Source organism: Odontesthes bonariensis, chromosome 21 (genome assembly GCF_027942865.1).
Source record: "Odontesthes bonariensis isolate fOdoBon6 chromosome 21, fOdoBon6.hap1, whole genome shotgun sequence".
NCBI classification, from domain to species: Eukaryota; Metazoa; Chordata; class Actinopteri; order Atheriniformes; family Atherinopsidae; genus Odontesthes; species Odontesthes bonariensis.
In genome coordinates, this window is record NC_134526.1 from 12,526,066 (window position 1) to 12,552,531 (window position 26,466).

General features: G+C 38.5%; 1 protein-coding gene across 2 annotated transcripts; it reads left to right on the forward strand.

The window, feature by feature from the left end:
• The first annotated feature begins 42 nt into the window (after window positions 1-42).
• trip10a (thyroid hormone receptor interactor 10a) lies at window positions 43-18,038 on the forward strand. 2 transcript variants are annotated; one of them, XM_075453152.1, is made up of 15 exons: window positions 44-371; window positions 5,302-5,417; window positions 6,006-6,062; window positions 6,476-6,623; window positions 7,310-7,372; window positions 7,749-7,853; window positions 7,949-8,077; window positions 10,165-10,311; window positions 10,417-10,605; window positions 13,715-13,879; window positions 14,784-14,893; window positions 15,114-15,246; window positions 15,405-15,490; window positions 15,576-15,709; window positions 16,467-18,038. In XM_075453152.1, the coding sequence occupies exons 1-15, from the start codon at window positions 348-350 to the stop codon at window positions 16,616-16,618; spliced, it is 1,758 nt and encodes a 585-aa protein (XP_075309267.1). In that variant the 5' UTR covers window positions 44-347; the 3' UTR covers window positions 16,619-18,038. The 2 variants fall into 2 exon arrangements, with proteins under 2 accessions (XP_075309268.1, XP_075309267.1); XM_075453153.1 differs by lacking the exon at window positions 13,715-13,879 and having other exon boundaries at window positions 43-371.
• The last annotated feature ends 8,428 nt before the right edge of the window (window positions 18,039-26,466 follow it).

Genomic DNA, 26,466 nt, shown 5'->3' on the forward strand with positions numbered 1-26,466 from the left:
AGGGTAATTTGAACCAATCCAGGATGTAGAAGCGCGCAGGCCAGTGTGTCTCAGTGCGCTGCCCCTTTAAGACTTAGGATTTGGGAGTGACGCGGATACGAGAGCTACTTTGTCCCTGTTTCCTTCGCTATGAAAAATATTTGGACGAACTAAACAAACGACTGCCAGCCCAAGTCGATTGGTTAGTTATGATTCGGATTTACATCATTTGCTAACGAAATCAACACCGGAGCGCGTTGGGTTTGATCCCGGCGGGATTGTACTTGCCAGCGACGTCCTTCGAGCTGCTGGGATAACTTTGGAGAAGTTCTTTGTATTCCGGAGACAGCTTGGCAAACAAGCTGAACATGGATTGGGGCACAGAGCTTTGGGTGAGTTTATCATCTGATTGAACTATTTTATGAAGAGCATCGGGATGACAATAGTGCATTCTTTCGGACAGCGCGAAAGCGAGACATTTGGTGAGGAGTAGCCTATTTCTGGAAAAAAAAAAGATCAGCTTGTGTTTTTGCAAAACGGTGCATTCATGAGCGTCATTACCTCTGAGGCGTTTTCCTTAACATTAAGTAGATAAAACACAACGAAAACAACTACTAGATATATTAAACTTGAACAATTCAGGTCAAATGATATCGCGGGTCGTCTTCACGGCGTCAGCACTGTTACAATCGCACATTGGAAATTGATTTTGCGCAAAGCACAGCGTCGAAATGTAATTTGTTCTGCATATATATTTTCAAACTGCTGAGGCTGAACTTGTGGGAGTCTTCTCTGTTTACATTTCTGTCACACTTGGCTTCCATAGAGATCAAATCAGCTGCTGTGTTGTGGCTTGGCAACAAGCATCATTACTGATAACGTGCCTTATGTGTCTACCTGTTCAGTGCCCAGATTTCCATGTTCTGAGGCGATTTGGTCAGATAGATTTGCTAGTAAACAAGTTTTCACGAGGCTGTCTTGAACGGTGTGATATTCATCATGATCTGCTCCTGCAGGTCAAAGTTAATTATTAGGGATATTTCCAAGGTCAAAACAAATCAAGGTATTATGGTCTTGCAGCAAACTGTAAGCCCCCTCCTGGAAGCAGCAGTAAAGGGGATGACACTCTTCAGAACCTGAACAAAGCTTGTTGTCACGCATGCATTCTTTCAGGGAACCTACATGTAAAATGGAGCACTGCAAAAATGAGGATAGGGAGGTTGTGACCTCATTACGGTCTCCCCTAGGCCTCTTCCCCTGTCCCTTTTCCTCATATGTGCTGGTGCAACAGCCTAATTAGTTTTGCCCTACTTTGATTGATACAGAGAAACATCCGCACTCCAGTATTTATCAGAACTCCGTCTCTGATGGAGTTGTTCCTGTTCCATCACATGACACTTTTGCAACAGTTTTGGTTTTAAATTATCCACTAAAAAAGCTAGTCAGCTGCCTTTAGACAGGTTTGATTTAAATGATTTCATGCAAATGTTTAAAATATTTAACTTTAACCACACCTGTCTGGTTAGACAAAGCGCCACAGGCATCATTGATATTGTTTTTCTGCAGGGTTAACCCTTGGGACAAATCAGTTCTATGGCATCTGTTCCCTGATTGTTGCTAATCCGGTAGCTATTTTAAGACACAAGTTTGTAGAGTTCAAGATCTGTGTGTAGGCTTTAGCTTTGATAGTGAGTGCCACTCCGGTGTGGTAGGTCAGGATTTCCCCTGGCTTTCACTTGATGCCAGTGCTATTATAGAAACTATAATACTTATTGTATATAAATATATAGATATAATATGTGTATGTATCAAAGTAGATGTAGAACATTTAGATTAGATATCAAAATTAAGTAGAAGAAGAATTGAGAGTAGGAGAGAAAATAAAGCAGAATATTAACAGTGTGTAAAAGCAGCTATGGGGGGAAAGGTTTATAAGACAATATCAAGCATACAAGCAACAGTTTCACAGCAAATGCAGTACGTTTGATGTAAAGCACAACATTACCATTTGGAAGTTCCTTACACAATCATTTCTGGTTTACAAAAATCAGTGGAGTACAAACTAACTTTTGGGAGATCTATAAAGATAATTTATAGCCTTGGCTTGGGCTGTGAGAAACTAAAATAGTCCTAAAGTCCCTGGTGTTTGACACAACATAGATTTTATTCTTGTAATCTATTGTGATGCATTTTAGGACAGTTTTAAAGTCAGCGATTTGGATGGAGATGTGTTTTTTTTATGTAATATTTGCTTAAAACGTTTTAAAATACCACAGACTATGTTGTACTGGGTAGTGGACTTGGACTATCAAACAGTTTTTCATCTATGCTCTCTTCAAGATTTTTAGTGTGAGTCTGGAATCAGGTCCTCGTGATGCAGCAAGTATTTAAGGTAGGCAAAAGTAGACCTTGCCCCTAAAACTGTAATTGGTGTCAAAGTAACTCCAGGTCCAAAAGTGGGGCCCCTGCCCATCACAGTGCATCATAAGGCTTTTGGTCTACAGTATGCCCTCCTCTTGCCTTACCAGCCGTCATTCAACATCTCACACACCAGTTAAAGCATATTGATCAGCAATGGCCAAGTGGTTAACGGCTTAATCTCTCACAAATAGCATCAGAATAACATAGAATTACTTAAAAAAGTGGGTAAAAGGAGGCATCCAGCAGCAGCAAATGGCTCTGCACATTAGACACATTAAAGAACGATAACTATGAAGAAAACACTAGCAGCTAAGCAGGACAAAATCAGGGTTTGGAGCGCCACAACAGATAAAATTGTAGCAGTGCGTAATCAGCACGATTACTTGCAGGTTGTTTTGATATTTCTTGATTGGCTGGGTGGTTTAAAAAAAAAAAAAAAAAAAAGCTTCTTTCTGTGATGTCACTAATGCAGGAAAAGCAGGAAAAAAAACTTTTCCAGTCTATGAGGCATGGTGTATCTTGTCTCACTGTATCATGGTTTGAGTCTGCTTTGCTGCATTGAGTAGATAAGGTATTCTGAATTATATCGCTGAATTGTGAAGGAAAATATCAAGAACTGTGTGAACTGTCTGTGAACTGATTGCCAACAAAGTCAGTGTTACAGCAAGACAGGAATTGCCGAGTCAATGTTCCTGACCTTAAACCAAAACAAACTAGGAAGGACTCCCAATAGGAAAGCCATCTTTAAATCTATCATGAGATTCCTCCAAACTGATGTACAGGATTGATCAGTTTCCAGAAATTTTTAGTTTCAGTTATTTCTGCAATTGTAGGTCATTGTAAATTAACCTAAAATTTAAATAAATAAATAATAATATAATAATAATATTTAAATAAATTTAAACCTCTGCTGTCACTGACAGCAGAGGTTCTTTTACCTTTTACTCATCACACATATGAAGTTTTAAAATGTATTTACCTGACAGAGTTGATACTCAGTGTGCAAGTTATTTTTTGTTCATTTAATTAGATTTTCTGTATCAACTTTAGGACTTTAGATCATTTTTATCGAGAAATATTGAAAATTCTCCATAGCTATACATTTTGAAATTTCATCCCTCCCAGTTCATGACGCAGTGCTTGTCCATTAAACTGACATGCAACTCTGATAACTGGAAGTGAATTTAGTTTCAAGTTGATGGCAATGTACTTTCAAATTGACTGACTTTCCAGTCCTGTGACACTGTTTGAATGTGTATATTTTATATGTCTCATCTGTCACAACTTACAGTTACAGATAGTATAAAAGCACCTGAGAGACTGACAACAACAGTGGGTCTAGGGTGCACTTTTTTTTAGATTTGATGCGATTCCGATGGCTGAATCTGAATATATAGAATCTGCCAATATCCATACATTCCAATATCCCAACTTCCAGCAAAAAATGTGTTAATGTTGTACAAAGCAACACAACTTAAATGTCTCGGCACTTTGGCTGTTCATACGTTATATGTTTTTCCTTTGTCTGTTTCAAAACCAAAATACCTTGATTTAAGAAGCTGTGCTCACTCTGTTTCAGACTGCCTTAAATAGTGGGTTCCTGGTTCAGCGCAGCTGCACTGATATGTCTAAATTCTGATCACGGATCGACGTCAGTATCAGGAACTGATACAGATAATGATATGAATAGATAAATACAATTACTTTTTGAAAATAGAAATCTGGTTCAATCCCTTTTTAAGCCGGCCTCCCGTAGCCATTCGAGGTTACTTTGGTTTCAGAAGGTTGCTGCATACTTGCTCCTTATCAAATGAATAGTATTTCCGGTCTGCCTGCAGACACTGAATAAGACTGATTATTTTTGGGTTGGTGGCAGCACTTGATTTGGTTGCACTGAATGTAAGCCACTGTGGTTCATGATTAATTCTAGAACACATTACCATTTAGCAATAAGTCGGCTATATTTTATGTAGCACACTTAAACTCTGCTATTTGCTTTCTTCACTTAAAAAAAAAAAATCCATTTTAAAAACAATTGGCTGTCTTGACTGTCATTACTTCTGTTTTAGAGCTCAAATTAGATCTTTGTTAGCTGTTATTGTGGTGACTGACTGAAGGCCTTTTAACTGTGTCCTGTGATTAGGTTAAATGTTGTCTCGCTTATCTGAGCCGTGCCTCTTTTGTTTTACCTGAAGGCAATGAAGAGTGAGGAAAGGACAAGGCCATACATGTTAGGAATCCCCTTTCGAAATGCCCCTACCTTTTATACAAAAGTCAGCAGCAAAAAAAAAAAAAGCTTTGGGGAGCTGCTCTTTGTGTTGAGTGAGAACGAGTGGTTTTGATATCATCCCTCACCGCTAACAGACTTGAGCTTGAAGGTGTTCCAAAGTTCCTTACCAACTTAGTAAAGATAGAGGAAGAGAAACAAAGAAAACCTTCATCTTGTACAATACGAAAATGAAAAGTCAGCAAATTCTTTTGTAAATGAAGAGGAAACTGTTGAAATATCTACTTAAATCGCTCAGCATAATCGTAGTTATGTGACATTTTTTCAGTTCACTTGACACAGTTTAACCAGATACTAGAGATATAGATACCATAGACTCGGATTCTTGTGTCCTTTGACTGCCCTCTTCCTCCATTAACATGGGTGCTGAATGAATTTAAAGCTAAGCAGAGATTTTAAGACCAACACAAATACATTTTGCATGTATAGAGAGCATTCTTAGATTCCCAAATGTAGGAAAAAAAGCTTGTTGTGTTCAGTTTATTGCCTCCCTGTTCCAGATGCCCTAAAACTTAACCATAGAAACACCCCAGCTGTAGCCTCAAGGTAAACGCATGCTCCTAGTGCGTGTTGGCTTTTCTTTTCCTTATTTGTCTCCTGTGCTGCTTTCTCAGGACCAATATGACATCATAGAGAAGCACACACAGTCTGGCCTGGAGCTGGTGGAGAAGTATGTGAAATTTGTGAAGGAGAGGACAGAGATTGAGCAAAACTATGCCAAACAACTGAGGTAGGCCTCGTTCTTGTTTTTTCTTCTTTTCTTTTTCTTTTTTTCCTCCGCTAACTGTCTAAAATAGTTGTGTACGAGTGTGTTGCTCCAAGCAGCTTGTTTCTGCATTTGTGTGCATGTGTTTGCGCTTGTGTTTGAATGGGAGCATGTTAGACGGTTGTTTATGAAATTTTTGTTGGTCTTATGACTGCTTTGGGACAAAATCTAGCTTGTCTCTGAAACACTAGCCCAATTCTCCAGCAGCAGTGTGCTCGCTGGCTCCCCCCCCCTCTCTTCATCCCTATTGCTTCCTCTCCCAGTCATTTCCTAGGGCGCAGGCCCACATCTGTTGTAGTGCTGAGCTTTGCTGGAGAGGAGAGGAAGTGGGAGCAGACTGGCGCATGATAGACGGGATGTGGTCAAAGGGAGAGTGAAAGGAGGAAGAACAGCTATTTGAATATGTTCATAGTGAACTGTCGTTTTTAATAAAGTTGGGGGAAAAAAAAGCCCACTGCCACTGGTTACATAAGTATATAACCAATCTTTTCATTCATTTCCCTGTGAGTTTGTTAAATGGTCTGGTTCTTGATGCACTGTCACTGTCCACAGGAATCTTTCAAAGAAATATAACCAAAAACGAGGCAGTAAAGATGAGCCAGAATGCAGGTGAGTCTTTGTAGATTTTGTTACAAAGTCTATATTCAGAAATAGTTTGCATCTGAATTTCATTTTTTCAGATTCAGGAAACCCCCTATATTTGTACTGTGTCTCCAATAGCTTTTTTTAGGTACTCATCAGGGAAACTAACAAAGGAAAACAAAACAAAACCAAAGTGCAGATAGTATTGCTTTAAAACTGTGAAGAATTGTCTTTTTTACTGGTGTTATCCATGTAGTTGTCTCACTCTGAAGTTTCTGGCATTCAAATACCGTCAGGGGGAAACAGGAATAAGGAAGTCCTGATCTTCTTATCATAACTTAGCCCACTGCTGAGCTTTGTGTGTTTATCATGTTATCAGTGGTCCCATCAGCTTGTTCTAATTTCTCCACCCTTTCCTTTATCCTCCTCTTAAATTGTAGGTTGTCCAGCTTCCAGTCCTTTTTGGACATTCTCAATGAGATGAATGACTATGCGGGGCAGAGGGAGCTAATTGCTGAGAACTTGATGATGAACATTTGTATCGATCTCACCAAATATCTGCAAGAGCTCAAGCAGGAACGAAAGATGGTGAGCTCGATGTGCTAAATACCAGAAGTTACACTGTTTTTGCCTGCTTAAAATTGATCTTTGTTGTCCAAATAAACTGAATTTGACATAATTTCTCAGGTAAAAGGCACCTCTGACACACCTTACCTGTAGTTTGTTTGCTTTGAGGGTGTTCTGGGCCACTTTTTAAATTTTCCTTTTATACAATTTTGCAAGTTTCAGTTAACTTTTGTTTGAATGATATCTGCAGTCTCTTTTATTTGAAAATGAAAACTCTTATGCATCATATTAAGATTTTTTTATTTGATATATATGTATATATATAACTAACTGCTGAGGAGAAGTGTAAAGTTTGGGAAGAGGAAAGTAAAGGCATTCTAGAAGTGTGGAGATGTGGAGATCTCACTGCTGTGGCATTAAAGAAGTCTAAGTGTCTCCTAAGGGAGGCATGATTGTTGTGGTGGTGTTCCATTTCTCCATGAGGAATGCTCTGTGTTATATTGGACTGCAGAACAGTGCAGCCATGTACAGCCTATTGCTGAAGACGTTATGTCTCAAACTGACACACTGGTATTTGTTTTCTTGTCTGTTATGCTGTGTGGCTTTTAGAGGTCTTTGTTTATTCTGTCTGCTCCTACACATGTTGTTTCTCTGTCTCTGTCATCTGACCCTCCTCTCACTCTGTCTATTTTTATGAATGTTTGCAGTTTCTGTTGGATGCCAAGAAGTCCCAGCAGAGTTTGGAGAGCACCTACAAACAGCTTGACAGCGTAAGTCAAGTCGTAGAATTTGACGAGTGATCAAAACGTACTTATGTGCCTGTTGAGTTCAGAATGGCGGACATGAAAATCGCTCTGTAAGAGAATGGCTGCAGAGTCAGTGCGGTCTGTCAGGTGACTTTATTTGTGTATAGTAAAAACAGATGAACAGAGTGGAAAGCAGTTTAATTTTAAACTCCTGCTACATCAATGATCCAAGACCTACTTTGAGTTTTTCTGCTCCCAAAGGCTGAAACTTTCTCCATCTCCAGACAGTAAAAACAGCTTTGCGCTATATATTGGATCCTATTCATAGTTGATTTAGGTACTGGCTTCACTTCACCTCGTTGACTGGTGTAAATGTTCTTCTTATTTCCCTCTTTACCAGAGTAAAAAACGCTTTGAAAGAGAGTGGAGGGAAGCAGAGCGTGCAGCACAATATGCAGAGAAGACTGATCAGGACATCAATGCCACAAAAGCAGATGTTGAAAAAGTAAGATGGGCTAAATAAGTAGATAAACTTTATTCATGCTGTGTGTGTGTGTATATATGGTATATATTATATTTGTTTTTTATTTGTGGTTTCAGGCCAAACAACAGGCTCATATGAGAGCACACATAGCAGACGAGTGTAAGAACGATTATGCTGCTCAGCTCCAGAAATACAACAAGGAGCAGAGCCAGTTCTATTTTAATGACATGCCACTCATTTTCAATGTAAGTGAATTACCTGTCACAACACAATAACCTGCCATCAATATTTCTTGCATTGTTATTGTATGAGTAGAATGATAAATGATCGTGTTGTTTAGTCCAAATCTTTCAAATTTAACAAATGATTTATTACTTGTATTTAATTAGATAAATAGCATACCACTTCATTGTTTTCATCTACATATCTACGCGATTTCTATAGCCTCTTTTACATGTGGGTTGAGTCTTATTGGCACAGAAGAACATCTTTGTTAACCTGTTGCTGTGTCACCGCATAATTCACACATGTCAAACAGAGGCGGATCAGTCCCTCATTGCTGTATCCTTACACACATCAAGTCGGAGTTGCAGAATTAGTTGAGTGACGACAACACTGCTGGTTAGAGTGGCGAGGTGTCGCAATGCTGGCTTGATGTATGTAAGCAGGTGGGATCAATGCATCTCTGTTACCGACTCCATTGCCGGCTGAGAGGCGTATCGGTAACGGAGTACCTTCGACCCCCAATTCTGCCTGTGTACTTTCACACATGACACAATGCGCAATTTAGACGCATCAGTCCCGACTTGAAAAGGCATGGTTTCAGAAAGAAGCCTGTTGGCATTAAAAAGACAAGAGAAAAATGACCTTCCAACTGAGTTTTGACCTTACAAAATATTTCGTTCATTAGTATATGATCTTAATTGCTACTTCTGTGTCTTATTGGATAGAGAGCAAAGTTCATTCTGTATATTTTGCTCACATTTAAAGCAAACTTCTCTTTAAAGCTGCAGTCTGCAACTCTTTTTCAAGCATAATGCCCGGAACTGTCCGGGGATTCTGAAAGTAGTACATTAAATACCCCAATACAAAAAAAAATTAGTTCTCTAGGTCCCCTATATGTCCCGCTAGGTCCCTCCAAAGCCAGCAGGTTTGTTTACAAAATTGCAGACCGGACCGGTAAAAGGTAACCAATCAGGTTACGAGCTGGGCTCTGCTGCCTGTCAATCACCGATTGTGCACGCGCGATACAAGGTAGGCTCGTCCCCACGCTTATTTATCTGGACTATTGAACTTCATTACGGGCTAGTCTACTTACTGTGTCTTTCATGATCGCAAATGACAGGTGAGGTGATGAATGAGGAGTCGTGTACGCGCATCTGGCGTGCACGTAGACGTGCAAGAGTTCTCATGTGTTTTGATGGGGCGGGACAGGAAGTTGAATAACTTTTTATTTTTCGGTTAAAAAATAAGCATTTCTTGCATTTTGCGACTACGGAGGTCACCGTTTTCAACTTCAAGCGTTCTGATAGATCATGTAAACTCTTAAAATGCCGAAAATTAGGACTTTACGTATGACAACAACAAATCCTGCAGACTGCAGCTTTAAAGCAGAGCCTGCATTGGGGCAGGATTAGTTTTTCTGATTCTCAGTCAGGTCCACTGCTCAGTCATGACATCCAGTTTCCAAAGGGCAAGCAGTGACCAAAATGTTTAACTGAAGTCTTCAAAATGGGTCAAACAAATGGGTCACCACATGATGGCTGCCTTTATTTATTCAGTTTGTGGTAATCAGAGAAGCTATGGAGGATGTGTCTTTCTGGAAAACCTGCTCCTCACTAATAACTTGAGCAAGCACCAGCCACTGTTAAGCATCACCTCTGCAGACCCTTTAAATGGACTTTGATTTGATGCTAAATTAGAATAGGCCTCCAACTGCATGAGAAGTCATAAATATTGTATAATTAATATCGAGGAAAGGACAATTTCTACTATTAAGAATCCCAACAAATTTAAAACGAGTGCAAAAGACATTTCATATAAAACATTTAAGATTCTAGTTTGATTTAATCTGCGACTAAGACTACTTTTTATGACTTAAAGTCAGAGATGAAATGTTATGATCATTTTGTTGAATCTTTTCACGTGGTAGGACTGTATATTGATGACTATCAAGAAATATAATCAGATATATCTAGAGTTGTTAGTTTATTGCACGTTTTCTGTTTTGTCCACAAAAAAAAAAGGTTTTTGTATTGAAATGCACGTTGCATTTTGCTATATCTGATTTATATTCATTTCGCAGTGTAAACAAATGTTTTGGGTTTTCCAGAAATTGCAGGATCTGGATGAGGGGCGAATACAGAAGTTGGCACAAGGTTACATCTTGTTCTCAGACACAGAAAAGCATGTGATGCCCATCATTGGCAAGTGCTTGGAAGGCATTACTAAAGCCGGCACTAGTGTTAATGAGAAGAATGTGAGTTGCTCTTAAAAACCGACATTTAATGTGCAGGATGGCTTCAGTTGTACATCTGTTTGAAAATAACTTGATTGCTCTTATCCATAACTGCATTTAACACAGGACTCCATGGTTGTAATAGAGCAGAATAAGTCAGGCTTTGAGCGTCCTGGAGATTTGGAGTTTGAGGACTACAGTCAGGGCATCAATCGAGCCTCTTCTGATAGCAGTCTGGGTACACCCAAAGGCCCCATGGACATTCTGGGGAAGAACAAGAGCAAAAACTTTTGGCTCTTCAGCAAAAGGAGTAAGGTAGGACATTTTACAATTTAAGAGCACATTTGTTATGACGGAACACTAACAGACAGGTGTTTTTATTTATTCATTTTTTTTGCCATTGTAGAAATTGTACAGTGAATGAGTTGTCAACTACCCTACATTAATGAGATGAAAATGATTCAGATTAGTGGGTGACTCAATCCCTTATGGAGAGCACTCATGGTGAGCCTGTAGTTATGGCTACACACACATACAAAAGGCAAACCCTGTAAAACACCTTCTCATCTTTGAAGCTCAGTATAATAATGCATGAGCCACTTTCATTTAATTGTATTTGACCTCACACACATCCCAGCTCTTTCAGAAAAGGTCCCTTTGCATGCCTCTGTTCCTGCCTGTGAGTGAATAAACCTAAACTCCCCCACCCCAACACACACACACCGCAAAGCACTACAGAGTGCTTTCCAATAGGTCAACTGACAGTCAGCATTCTGCTATGCTTGTGCTTTCATCAGCACGGGACCCAAACAACACTGAATTTTTCTCTACAGGCATCCACAAACACACTGCCTCTATTCTCCTGCTCGGAAGCTAGCATTATTTGTGGCATCACAATAAAATCTTTGTACCAACATCAGAATGACCCCAGGTTTGCTGGGCCAGAAAAATGTCATCATTGTAAACATTGATTTATTTGCATTTGCTCTTCAGTATCTGTTTGGTGCAAAACACTCACTACACTGTAATGGATCTTAAAGCACTCTGAGATCCCACATTAAACCGGTGTTATGAGTGGCTGACCACTAACTAGCTAATGGTCCCCTCCTCCAGTCCCAAAATGTAAACGATCCCTTCTTTCTTCCCTGCAGCTTTTGCTTGCTCAGCACTGCTATTCCCTCTGCATGTCTTACTGGCTATGCTCGGCTGTGCACTTTTCCTGTCCTGTGTATGTGTGTGACACAGAGCCCTGTGTCATCAGTCATGCTCTCCCAATTAGACCTTAGGAGTGTGACTAGGTGGCTGGCTGTACTGGCATGAGTAAATTCTGGGTGCACATATGACCCCCAAACATTCCTATTAACTGCTTTCCTGTATTTAGATCTCATCCATCCATTTTCTATACCCGCTTAATCCAATTCAGGGTCGCAGGGGGCTGGAGCCAGGGTACACCCTGGACAGGTAGCCAGACCATTACAGGGCCACACAGAGACAAACTGGACAAACAACCAAGCACGCTTGTACTTAGATCCAAATACCTCTAAACAAAATTAGCACCAAGGCAGTAGATGTTCACATAATAACAGTGCTGTACTTCAAACTCTTAGTATTTACAATTCAGGCCTTTCTTTTAAGGTATGTTTTAGTCTGTCATTATTGAGGACTCGAGGACAAAAGCCTCATGTGTAATTTAGCTAATAAATCCCACTCCCACCATTCGTTGTAGATTTATGTAGTTCACTCCAAGCATGTTGTCATGTTAACCTCTTTCTAATACAGGGCATTTGTCAAGCTCCAAAAATCTATAAGCACTATTCCACTCTGATAATTATGCAAGCTATTTATAACCACTGTACTTGTTTATGAACTGATGTTATCTGTGTAGGTCAGACTCAGAATAGAGCCACTTCAACCTGTGAACATGATTTTCCACTCAGAATCCTGATGATTGAGTCGGCTAATTCATGTGTAGACAGTCAGCAAGGCTATGGTAAAACTAATACTAAGTGGTAATAAAAATGTTGAAACTATCAATTATGACAGCTTGAGGAATTTAAAGCAATATAGACATGATTCATTGTTCCATGATCCTCACTTGGGCTCAACTTTGCTTGAGTTGGACAGGTCTGGCACCAGTGTTGAAGTTATGGCTGGTTGCTAGCTGTGTAGGTTTTGTGTTTCTGGCCATTCCTTCCAAATTCACACAACTCGTCCAGTTCATGAAATCGATTTTCTTGAAGAAAAAAAAAAAAAGATAATCTAAAATCCTATATTAAGCTCATTTTTGCGATTCTTTCTAATGCTTATCAGTTGCTTTGTTGTTTCAAGAGATGATTAAAACATAGACAGCTGATGTTGAATGTTTTAAGGTACTATGATTATTACAAAAAAATGTACTAGTATAATGTTACATACTGACCACTGAGTATTTTTTTACTTAGTCGGTTATGAAACCCCTTACAACATCTGGCTTTGTTTAAAAAGTATTCTAAAACCTGAAGGTTTACTGTTAAACTGTCCACTAAAACATTAAATAAAAAGCATTTGAGAGGTAAAACATTCAGCTTAAACTGTAAATCATTAAAATAATTATCCATTTGTCTTCAATATTTCTTGGCAAAAGGACATTGTTTTCAAATATCGATAAGCATAAAGGCAAAGTCAGTGAGTTACAATATAAGCTGAATGGGAAGTCCGAGGTCTATCCCCTGCTGTCAGCCTCTTTATTTCTACATAGCAAGTAATAAATGGATGAGACAAAAACTTTAAACGTGAATATAAACTGCTCACCATCAGGTGCAGCATCAGAACAAAGCTGACTGAGGCAATATGCCATCATGGTGCTTTGTTGGTTTAGGATTTAATGGTGCCTACCAGAAGGCCTCAATAAAAAGGAGGAGATAGAAACGTCAATAGGATAAAAAATTGAGTTTGAAAAAGATTGCAAACACTGTGAAATTTAGCCACACAGGCCCATCTTATAAAATATGAAATCTCTACTCCAGACTCTTTTCTAGTAAAAAGTTTTAAGATCCCACGAACGTTTAGTTTTCACATAAATCTTTCCGCAAAAAGTCCTTGACATAAATTGTGAGGGTTGGGTGACCTGGTATGTGATGATTTTATTTTATAAGGGTTAGGGTTAGTGTTTTCATAATGTGTTAATGAGAGCCAAAGATGCGTGTTTGTTCTTTTATGCTCTTTGGGCTTGTGTGCTGGGTTTGCTCCAGTGTTGTCTTCCAGGCATTGTGGTGTGCTTTAAGGTGTTGACGGTGTCTTTTTCTTTCCCTTGTCACCTTGTTGTTTTTGTCTTCCCCATCTTCCCTATTTCTGTTATTCCCTTTTCCTTCTCCTTCATGCTCCAACCTGTGCCTATATATCACATTCTCTGGTGCTGGTACTTTTTGGTCTTGCCCAACCCCAGCTCTCTTCCTCCACACTCACTCCCTTCTCTACACCACCCGCTCCCTCACCCCCTAATGGATCCCTTTCCCCCAAGTTTGGCCGGGACCCCCTGTCGTACTGTTTGAAGGAGATCAATAAGACAGTCAAACCCAGAATCTCTTCCTTCCGGACACTCAGGAGATCGGTGAGTGACAAGAGGAGATGATTCGGATGCCAGGAGACCTCCACTCATAAGTTGTCAGACGTCATCCTGTGCTCATGCCGCAGGAGTCACTGAATTCTTCAGATGAATAAGAAAGTTTACATCTTTTGGATTTTTAGCTCATGATTAGTATAAACAGTTTGTCTTTCTAATGTTAACTTGTGTTAAAATATGTGATCATCATATTTTGTTAGGGTGGCTAAGCTGGAAAAATTTTTGATGGGTCTTCTCTGTACACAAACTGTTTCTTTTTCCCCTCAGAAATTTACCTCAGAAAGGATCATGGTAATATGGACAACCAAAACTGGTGTTGGGGTCTCAGGTGTTTTGTCACATAAAAACGGCCACCTTTCCTTTACAACTCCACATTGTTTTTGTTATTATTGTTGATTTATTTTTTTCCCTCCTAATTATCTCCCCTCACAAATTTGTGCCACTGTCTTTGTGTTCAACATTGGCATTATGTGGCAAAAGGCTTGTCCTCTTGAGTTTGTATTGAAGAGGTGGCCATCTGGTGGTGGAGGAGTGGAAACTGCAATCAGTAACCCAGTTTTGAATTGGCCTTAATTGTGCACTTCGTTTTGTCACCGGCTTCATCCACGACTTAGTTTTTTCAACTTTTTCCAAATTTCCAAAGTTATCAACGTTGTCACTGGTGCTTCATTTTGTTTGTTGGTCCGTGGGTGGTGGTTTTGTTTTCAGCTCACCGATGAACTTGCTTTGACTTTATATTAATTTGAACCCTAAAAGTATCTAACCTGGTGATATGAAACTGTTTGCCAGTTGAACATTGCCCCCTGAGCAGACCACAATGACTGTGCTTGTGAACCTGTCAAATGGTAGCCCAGTTACAGTGTTAACCCACCCTTCCTGTGACCTCTTGCAGCCCACGGTGACTGAGGACTTTGCCCATCTCCCCCCTGAGCAGCGCAGGAAGAGGTTACAACAAAGATTAGAGGAAATTTGCAAAGAGTTGCAGAAGGAAGTAGATCAGAGGTGTGTGCTTGTGTCTGTATGTGGGTATCCAGCGCATTGATAACATTCTCTCTTAGAACTTTTCCGCCGGAAGTCTGGATACAATATTAATGCAGTATAAACAACTCTGTGCCGTCTGTGTGCTGGAATTGTTTACCCACCCCTCAGCTCTGCAGGGAACGGATTTTCACTTTCCCTCTTACCCCCCGGTTTCCGTCTCTGCCCTTCTTTCTGTCTGCAGTGAAGCACTCGGAAAGATGAAAGATGTTTATGAGAAAAATCCTCAAATGGGAGACCCAGCTAGTCTTGCATCCCAAATCAGCCAGACGTCCCAGAATATAGATCGACTCAGAGGAGAACTGAACAAGTATGAGGTAATACTCACTGCTAGTTTATATATTACACGGGGCCCGTATTTCATAGTTCCATTATATTGTTAGGTTGTTTCATTCTGTATTCATGTAATAATTCATGCCAGCAAGCCTGACTCCATTGTTTTTTTATTTCTTGTTTTTGCTCTGCTCTTTTGTAGACTTGGTTGGCTGAAGCAGGCGGTCGAGGTGACACACTCCGCTATAAAGCCCAAACATTTAACAATGGAGCTCATGATATACACAGGTGAGATTAAATCCCACACATATTATGTTTGAAATTCAGATTTGTTGGCCTCTGTGAACACAAAACCTTTGTATTTCCTTTCCAGCCCTGACGGAGCTCACTCCGATGAAAGCACTCCTGATCCCTCTCAAGCCATTTACGCTGAGTTCGATGATGACTTTGAAGATGAGGAACTTGCACCTCCTATTGGGACGTGCACAGCCATGTACAACTTCCCTGGTATGTCACAGGCTTTCACCAGTGTTGAAAAGTTTATGTATGAGATAAAGGATATAGGCTACTTTGACATTACCCATCACATTGTTCAATTCCAGTTTCATACAGATCAGATTTGACGGTTCACAATCATAAAGGCAAGAGTCTTGCATCTTTCAGTTGATTGTGACTCCCCACTGAAACAGCATGCATGTGCATTAGATACATTTTTGTGTGCATCATTAGATGGAGACAGACAATTCTGAAATGGAAGCTATTGGAGCACAGTGTTGGCTTTAGAGGATGGCAAATATTTGTCCAGCTCAAAACGGCATGAAAGGATGGAGATTTACAAGAAAAGCTAGATGGCTAGCTTGCTGTTTTACCGGCTATTGCTAGTGGTGCTTTAGTAGTGCTGCGGGTGTATGATGACAGGCCATCTCATGTCAACATTCTCACTCAAGCCACATAGCTGTATACGGGTTATATATCCAATCTAGAACCATCTTCCATCCAGACAGAAATCGTACTTGTATACTGAAAATGATAATTGGATTTTCTGGGGTAATGCTGCCTAAAAAAAATCAGTTATGAGTCAAATCGATGGGAAAAAAAAATGGATTTACCTTGTTCAGCCAGGCACTATGAATATGATCATAATTATTAATGACCACTTGAGATTTTCTAGATCACAGTTCTGACAGTGTGAGTTTTGTGTAGTCTTGTATACATAAACAAGCAAAAGGATATCTGTTTCAAGTAACCTGTCTCTCCCACTCAGGTGCCAGTGAAGGGACCATCACTATGCAGGAAGGGGAAGTCCTGGCTGTGGTAGAGGAAGACAAAGGAGATGGTTGGACCCGGGTCCGAAGGAACAATGGAGATGAGGGCTACATACCTACATCTTATGTCACCATCAACCTAAACAAATGAGGGACAACAGAAAATAAGTTTCAATATCCATATAACTGTTTGCAATTGTTCCCCTTGGACCAATCATGAAGAGGCCATGTTACTAATGAGCAGGACTGCTAGAGGATCCAAATGGAGTGCTTTGATTCCTTCAGAGATGCGCCCTTTATGCACAGAGGAATGGTGCGAACAGTAGGTTTCTTACGGCTTTCATTGAACTGAAACCCCAGTTACCCACTCTACCAAAACCACATTTCACTTTCTTTTATAATTTCATTGGGATTTTTTTTATTTTCTTTTGTTTTGGTTAAAAAGTCTTGCTCACATGTTAGGCATTCTTGCGAGGAAAGAGTTTGCCGCATTGCATAGCCTAACCAGGCTTTAGCTTCTGAATATGAGAGGAAGTAGTGGTCGAGGAGGAAAAAGAAGAGGATTAGTGCTGCTGCCATATTTACACTGAGTGTTAACACCTGTAATATTTAGGAGGAAGTTACCTCCCCTGTTTACTTTTTTAGTTTAAAAACACAACCTAGCCCACAGCAACCTGCTCCACGATGGAAAACTATGATATATGACCTCTTTTAGTTCTCATTTCTCTCAAGTGTGCCACTTGTAATAGCATTTGACTTTCCCCAGGAAATGAATGAGCTTGTGGGGGAAAGATGGTGTCATGTTTGAATTTTAGTCATTTGTGAGGCCAAAGGTTTGGAAAGCTCTCCTGTTGTGGCATAGCACAGATAACATGACCATATGCAAACTATTCGATGTTCAGACAATCACAGCCATATCATGATAGACTTTCACACCTTTATCGGTAGCAATGAAATAAAGTAGCTGTTATTCTCTTAACAGTCACAACCTGAACATTATACTAAAAATAATTTATTACAAGTGTGTATAAAAAAACGTGTTTGACAAAAGTTGTACTTTGTATTAAGGATGTTCTGATGTCGCTCTTTTCTCCTTGCACACACAGTGGAAAGTCCTTAGCCATGAAAGGGAGTAAAAAAATGCACACAAAAAATATGCTCCATGAGACTATTGTATTTAAATAATATATAATATATATTTTAGCTATCACAACACCACTATTGTCTTATTAGCTTTTTAATCATTCAAATAAAGATTGTTTCATTGCAAGAGAAAGCTTAAAACTATCTAATTTTGTTGCTAATGATGTTTTATTTGGATTTACTTAGAGTTCACAAGTTGATCCATGTCCTACTTTTTTATGTCGTTGTGGAGCCAGCAAGAAGCATTATCTTTCCAGTTGATGCAAATGTGTCTATGTGCCTTTCTGGTTAAAAGGATTGTGTATATACCATTTTTTGAATATAAGATATTTTCTCCTTTTTCAAGATTTAATAAATGTAAAAGCACATTTCAACATTAGAAGTGGTTATGTCATCTCTGGACTTGAAAAATAAACAGTCAAAGCACACATTTTTCATCCCGTGACGTTTGTGCAGTATCCTCACTGATGCGAATTTGAAATTTGAATTTTTAAAGTATAATCTAGAACAACTGAATAAAACAGTTTCCAATGAGCCTCTTATTTCTATAGTCGAGGTACAATTGTACACTGACTGTGCCTTATGGAGAAATCACATGATTTCAGGAAGGCTTATTCATTGTGACTTTCGATAACACTGCAGTTTTGAATGTTGTGGTACCCAAAAAGTCTGTATTCACAAGACAAACCGTTCACATCAATATTTTTGTCTTGAGACTGATTTTGGGGTAAGAGGCTTGTGATGAGTTTGCATTAAACAGCTTAATGCAAAATGGCAGCGCCACCAGTCAAAGCTGCAGTATTTTGCTCGAGGGAATGGTTGGCCTGTCGGTTTAGTTAGTACATACAGCTTCTTCTCAGTAGGTGGCAGTGTTGCATCATTTCTTAAATCTGTCATCTCCCCTCTGCATAATTACAATTTCAATATAGGGCACGCATTTGCATACCTGATTAAATTGAAAACTGACTTCAAAACCATACGGTTTGTAATGACTAATTTAAATAATCCCAAATTGGCATGCGGCCCACTTTCATAGAACCTCATTCACAAGAGTCAAATGAGGAGAAAGACAATGAACGCAAACTTAGTTGATAACAAGGTTCAAATTAATTTCAAAGGGAATTGAAAATCAAGGGGAGAAATGATGTAGATTTGTTCAGAAAAGTGAGCTTCCTATGTTGGGGTGCTGTGACACTGACAGACTGGTCAGATGTCTGAGAAATCAAATCATCATTTGTATGCAAAGCCTTAATTCTCCAGATGCATTAAAGGTCATCTTTTCAATAAGCCTACTGGATGCAGTCAACATCTTGTGGCTGCTAACAGCTGGAAGGCAACACTGTAACCTGGTGCCTAAGCCCACCCTGGTGGGTATATTAATGAGGTAATATGTACAGATCATATAATGAAAAATAAAGCAGCTGTTATAGTGCTTGCTGCAGGTTCATATTTTATGTATAGTGCACTTCTAGCAACACCCGAATCAGCAACAAAAACTGCTATTTCCAGTGACTTTATATTTGCCCTTTGAAAATCATTAAAGATTCACCTTTTAAAATAGATAACAGAAATGACCCAATTTACCCTACTTTAACAATCTGCAGGTACAACATACGTAGTAAATAGCTTAACTAATATGGCAACTCAGTAGAACATCAATTTCATTAGTTCAGATAAAAAAAAAACAGAAATAATAAAACATAAAAAGATAAAGTAAACATTGTTCACTTTTGCCATTCTGTGAATTATTAATACTTATTATGAGAATAGAGATGTATGGGACCAGACCATTTTCCTGTCAACATGAACACACATTTCTAAAGGATAATGTAAATCACATGGTTGTAATGATATTCATTTCAAATTGAAAAAAAATCTCTATCTCTGAATGGATAGGTACATCCATCACTGCAGGGCCAGACGATTTCACTGCAAAGTGCAACAATGAAGAAGTAACTCTCCATGAGAGCCTGTAGTGATGGTAAATGGCTGCTGTTGGATTAACTGGACCCTTAACACGTTTTCAACAGCTGTCAGACTTATGAGAGGTCACTGATACACATGGGTTGCTGTGGGTTTGGAAAAATGTCAGTGTTAGCTTATTTTATTCTGGCAGAACCAAAAATAGAAAACTAATGGCGCTCATCTTGCACCTAATTTCAAGCTTCAGTGGCTGAAGAACTAATGAACAGCTACATGATCAGGAATGCAATCCTTTTGGGCAGCTGAAAGCTCTGCTCAGATAGACAAAAAAAAAACCTACTGTAAACAGAAATCATCTTGCAGGACTTCAATAAAATGCATCTCCATAGAAGGTGAAATACTGAGGATTCTTTATGATGGAGGGTGCTGTTACAAAATAAGCAATTATTTATCTGCCTACAGTACCACAGGTGATTAAAGATCTAAGAAATAAATCTTCCAGTAGTTGCTGCAGAAAAAAAGACAGAGATGGAGGGAAACCTTTAAGCTTCTCAGCACCTCTGTGGAGTCTAATAGTGCATGATTGTACTTCTCCATAAAACAGAAACAACCACAGAACACCATTTACAAGATTAGTTGAGCAATCTTTGGATGATTATTTCAGCTTCAGTTTGTCTTGTACATGATATAAAAAAAGAAAAAAAAAACAACCACCAAGTTTTACAACTGCTATGTAGAAAATGTAATTGTCTTTACAGTTGATGCATAAACAGAAGTCCCTTAGATTAATCACTGCCTCATTCATTGCTGCAGCACAGTTTGAGTTCGGTTTACTGCTTCTGTCTTTGCATTGCCGTTCTGCTGAAGCTCGTTCTTGCTACACGGATGGCATCCTGCATATATGGATCCAAAGAGCCTTTATAACAAGCTCCACCAATCAAAGTATTTTACCGCCAAGCTTTTATTCAGTTCCAGCAGAGGGCTTATGCAAAACTGCAACAACTCAGCAGTAGGCTTCATTACTCACATATGAGTCCTTAACTTAAAGGTAAATCGCGTATAAGCAGTAAATAATAATCAATGTAAGATTAAATTCTTCAATCTTTGAAGCAAGAGTACACTTGCCCCCATTTAGATATCGTTTTTGTATTATAGTCACTTCATAAACAGTTTTAATTAGCTTTCTGTATATTCAAACAAAACTTTTAGACATTTGTTGCAAGTCTGTAGAGTAAATCATATTCCTGGCTTCACATGCAACATGTAACCCCAACTATGCATAAGTAAATGTTTCCCTTTATGGGAGAGATTTTTAGAAAGGAAATTTGATTACTGTTTTTTTTTCTTTAAAAGAACAAAGTCAAAAGGTAAACGAAAGTCATGAAATGATACACCAGGAGTGCAATTTTTTGTTTTAAATGTGTAGTTTATATTGAGATAAAACAGGCAGTTGGGGTTAGGTTTGAGTTCATGTGGTTAAAAGAATATCAAACTTACTTTGTCTGTGGCATCAAGGGAACCATTATGTGCCTATTTTTCTTTTTTTGATACACAAAATGTCAGAATAATAAAATAAACAGAGATGAAGACACTGAAGATGTAAGGTTTTAGCTGTAACCCAGATTTCTCAGAAGAGACCGATAATCATTCCACTGGGACTCTGAAGAATCCAAGCGTACCGATCTTCTGTCACTGGTGCATGAAATGTCTTGTTTTTAGGGTGATAGGGTTTATTTATTTGCTCATCTCAGACTGGATATTCTCCAAGCTCTGGCTGACCCTCTGATGTCATGACCTATTCACAGCATACAGACAACAAAATAGAATAAAAAAGTAACTTGATGAGTCATAGAGATGACCTACATCTTGCTGCTGCTTTTCACTGACATTTCTACTGATACATATATATATATATATATATATATATTGTTCTCATACATTTTGTACATGAATGAATGGGGTTAATCACTAAAATTTGCAAGTCAAATACCTCAGTAAAACAAATTCAAATATTTACGAGGAAACATGTTTATGTGACACAACAGAAGCATAAAATATTTTAAAAGACTGATAATTATTGCATGTTGTACCGAATGATGGAGTTAAACTGTTCTTTTGATCGAAGTTCTTCATTGATGGTTTTTTTTAAAAAGATTTTTGGGGGAGGCCAGTTATCACAGCTCCGTGACATGGTGGAGAAGGTAAAGAAATTACTATGATTTTACGAATAGGCCTGCTACTGTGTATTAGCCTTGGGGTAGCATCCTACGCTACTTAGCTGTTGTTCTGACTAGCTAACAAACTAACTTTTGTCATGAAAATACTTATTCTCAGGATGCCAGAATTTGCATAATTCTGCAATTTGCTGCTTGCTTAAATTATTATGACATGGAGAGGAATATGAATAATTTTGTGAAAAGGAAAGCTGAAACACAGCACCACAAGATGTTGGCAGGGCAACACCAGCTCAAATAATCAGATAGCCTATATGCTCTATGGATTGATTGACCAAATAAATTACTTTTGTGAAGAGCCAACAAGGTACTGCAGACACCTACTTGGTTATACATCTACTCAGAGAACTGGATGCTCGGTGGATTGATGTTGAACAGAGCAACGGTGATACAAAGTTGAGGATAACCTCTATTCCTAGTTTTACCACCTGTCAGTTTTACTTTCACCAGAGACAGCTGGTATTTTGGACACACCACAACCACAGTTTAAGAGAGACAGATCAACTCTTTCCCTCCTTCTCTAGCATTCTACTTCAGCTGAGACCTATGAGCAGCAGGAAACCTAAACCATGTGAATGTAAGTTGCACGGTGTAACTTACTGCACAGCTGCAATCTAACTGAAATATTTAATATTTGTGGTATGCAATTGTGATCTCACATCTAAACAGTGTTTTCTTGTTAAAACCAGCCACAGTTTTAAAACAAAATGTAGTTACTTTGGGATCATTTTATTTGGCCAGGTGGTTGATAACACATTTTTCTGTAGGGTCACATACTATCACATATTCATTTCAGCTTTACTGAGATTTTAAGGACTCCTGAGTAGTTTTATCCTAAATACATCATCCTAAAGTATGATTATGATATGTATTATGTATAATAATACGATCAGTTTATGTTATTATCTGCAATACCGCACACATTTTGTAAACTGAGATCTTAATTGTTGTTTTATAAATTGATGACTAAATAGCTGGCAATGTAACAATTTTTTTCCAAGCCTTTATTTAACATTGAATCAAAATGATGCTTAATTAAGAAAAATATGCTAATTGCTCCTTTTGTTGAAAAGGAAAGAATTGATTTTAAGACTGATCCTTAATCAGACTCACATGATGTGACAATCTTACACAGCTCTGTCAACAGGTCTTAACAACACCCCTTATCTCACAAAGGGAGAGACCAAGGCAAGACCATTATACCATTACCTGATTAGAAATAAAATCGTGGCTAGTAGTCATAAATAGTTGAGGAAAATGAACTTTTTTCTGAACGCAATGTCAGTATCATTAAAAAGGTCATGTGATGACATCTTGACATCTCACGAGTAATGGTTTAGTTTAGTTTTTTAAATTCTACCAATATTTTAATTTTTGCTAATTCAAATCAGTTTTCTGAATGCTTTATTTACCCAATGAACAGTCAGCAAAGTCAAATCATTACCACCTTGAAGAACCAAAGCCTTGGTGGTTAGTGTTTTATTTTTTTATAGTTAGACTTGATTGTCTCTTCAAATTCATGAAATTTCAGAGCTTTACTCACTAAGTTGCATATTTCGCTCCCTCTAAATGAAATATACATATAAAAATGATTCTATGATGAATCTAATAACTCCTCAGTCAAACTGAAACATATGTAGACAGATCCGATTTTAAATGCAAATAGCTTTGATTAACTGAGGGAGGCAATTTGCCTTAAAAGACATTTGTGTATATGATTTGTCAGATATTTGTATTTGTTTATAAAATGAGTGGACCATCAACAGATTAAGGATAACATACCATTTCAGCGTCTGTCTATATTGGTTCCTCTCAGGCATCATGCCTTCATGCAACGCAGTTCCCCCATAAAGCTAAACTAAATGTTCTTCTTTAAGGACTGAGATTCTCATGGTTTTGACCTTGGTTAGGTTTTGAGGGATCTGTCTGAAATAAGAGGTGGGATTTGTATTCAGCATGCGGGGTAGTTTTGTCTGGGAGGCTCAATTGAGGGCAAGAGATACTGATGAGCTCTTTTCAAAGGGTGAAAATGCAGGCTGCCAAAATGTATACCCATGCCACTGTGTTCCTGAATGTTTGGACCAGGGTTACATGCTTTTGTGAATTTAGGGAAATGCATGTCACAAGCCAGTTCTATACATATTTGTCTCAATAAAAAGTATGATCTATGTAATATTTTTGTTTTAATTCTGTTGGTTATTTGACCTCTTTTTTCTGCTAACACAGAGTGCTAAAAATACCGACTTGAAGAACAAAATGTAATGTTTGTCCATGGCTTGTTGAATGACAAATAAAATAGTTTTCTGATCTCACCTCCGATCTGGCAAAACAACAAAAGTTCACAGTGGAGTAAAAGCACAGATATAAAGAAAACTGGTCTATTAAAACAAGAAGGAATACACTCCAAACACTAAGTGTTTCAAGTATGAAAGCACTTTCAAGCCTGAGTGCACAAACCTTAAGAGAAAGCCTTCCAAATCAAGGAAATTAGCATGCGAATGCATGTATTTGCAAAACAGAAAAATTCTACACAACAAATCTGTGACTTCAAAACTGCCATGAGTAGCCAGAGTAGAGTGTGTGCTTGAACTTGCATCAACAACATGGTTGAGTCTGTCAGACTGCCAGAAGTAAAGATTTGGAGAAGTTGACTAATTAATGACCATCATTAAATAATTAGTCAATTTAAGAATAATTTTTCTTAACATAAAATTCACAAGAATTTGGGAAATGAATCCCCTACAGGGCATCATTTCACTGAAATATGTAGAAAATGATGGCAAACCTGCATGAGAGGAACAAGGCTAAAAAGCAAAATTGAATGGTCAGGATCATGTTCTCTAACAGCACAGAAAACCCCCCACACATATTTCTGTAGTTTAAATCACTCCATGGGTTTGGGAGCACTTCTGAAAACAACCATCAGGGAACAGTTTGTTGCTGCATCCACAAATATAAGCTAAAACTCTATCATGCAAGTAAGTAAGAAAGCTATAAACAAGAACCAAAGATGCTGCAGACTACCTTGAGCCCCTGTTAATGGATGGTGCTGCGAGATGAAGTAGAAAAATGTCCTGCAGTCTGATAAATGTGGTGTGATAAATGAGAACAAGGACCATTCAACTTGTTATCAGGACTGTCTCCAAAATGTGTCCATCTGGCATTCGTTCATGCTGGCAGATATGGCCAATTGCCTTTCAAGAATATATGACCTCTCTCGAGGTTGTGAGAACAACTGCATCTGAAGGGTGAAATTGGTTTATTATGGTTATGATCATCTGGTGAAATAAATACTTTTAGCCCCAACCACGATTGTTTTCTAACCCTTCCTAAGAAGTTTTTTATTGCTATCCCAAACCAATTGATGCCAGCCACAAATGAACAAACATTCATCATGAAGTATTCTGTTCACATGTAACCACAGCAATCAGTGAGGGTGACGATTGTGTTGTTACACTTAACTATGAATCTTGTCTAACTCTAATCAAGTATGTTATTGTCTTAAACCAAACCAGGAAGTGACAAAAGGGTTTTAGTAAAGTGTTGTTGTGTTATTGACAGATTGCATGTTGGTCTGGATCTCAGAGCACTTAAAGGCCCATGATTGAAAGCGCAGCATGAAGCTTCACGATTCCACTCATCCCCCTGCTTTCTCTTCATGAGGACTTGGCGACCTCTTGAAAATTATTTCTTGAAAATGACACCTGCTCAAGAGTGGTCATGTTCATAAAAGCTATATTTTCGTTCTGCTGCTGCTTGTAGGGTCAGTGCTTTGGGAGGTATGAGCAAATTACTTTCATGACACTCTCAGCTGGAGGACTTATACTATCAGTACAATGTTCAAGAGCAAACATTCAGGTGTGCATGAGGGTGCATTTATGCACATGGCATCCAACCTCACATCGGTGGAGACTCTACTGATATTGACTAATATACAGAGGCTAATACATATGCTTTCATCCATATAAGATCATTTTAATGGAAAAACCTTTCAGCTCAACAATGCCAAACCACAATCTGCACATGTTACATCAGTAAAAGAGTCTGGGTGTTAAAGACCTGCATGAGGTCCACACCTGCCATCCACTGAAGATATTTGGCACATTATGGAAAAAAAATCAGAGTACTGTATTCAAAATACAGCAAAGGAGACTATGAACTATTCAGCAGGGGAAATTCTTTATGAATACAATGAGAAACACTTCACTTTCAAAACTTCAGTAATTGGTCTCCTCAGTTTCCAAACCCTTCTAGATACTTTTTAAAAGAAGAGGCAATGGAGCACAAAGGTAAAAATGCTTCTGTTCCAGTTTTTAAAAAGAAGTCACTGACATAAATTTAAAATGAGCAATTATTTAAAAAAATGTTTTAACGTTTCACAGTGTCTGCATCTCAAATGTTGTCTGTACTATTTTCAAGAAATGTTTTTTTATGATTTTCAAGTTATTGTCCTTTTCTTTTTTTTTACATTTTTCACAGTGTTCAAACTTTTATTTAAAAAGGAGGTATCATTGCCTTCACAAAAGTAATAAGAAATATTTCATCAGGAGGAAAATGCCCATTTTATGCCAGTCAGATGCAAGTACTTTTTATCCTGTAATTATATTTTGAATGTGACAGCTGCTCAACACATCTGTAGAAAGAAGGCGGCAATGCCAAAGGACAGTATAGAAAGAAAAGGTAAATCAAAGAAATATTG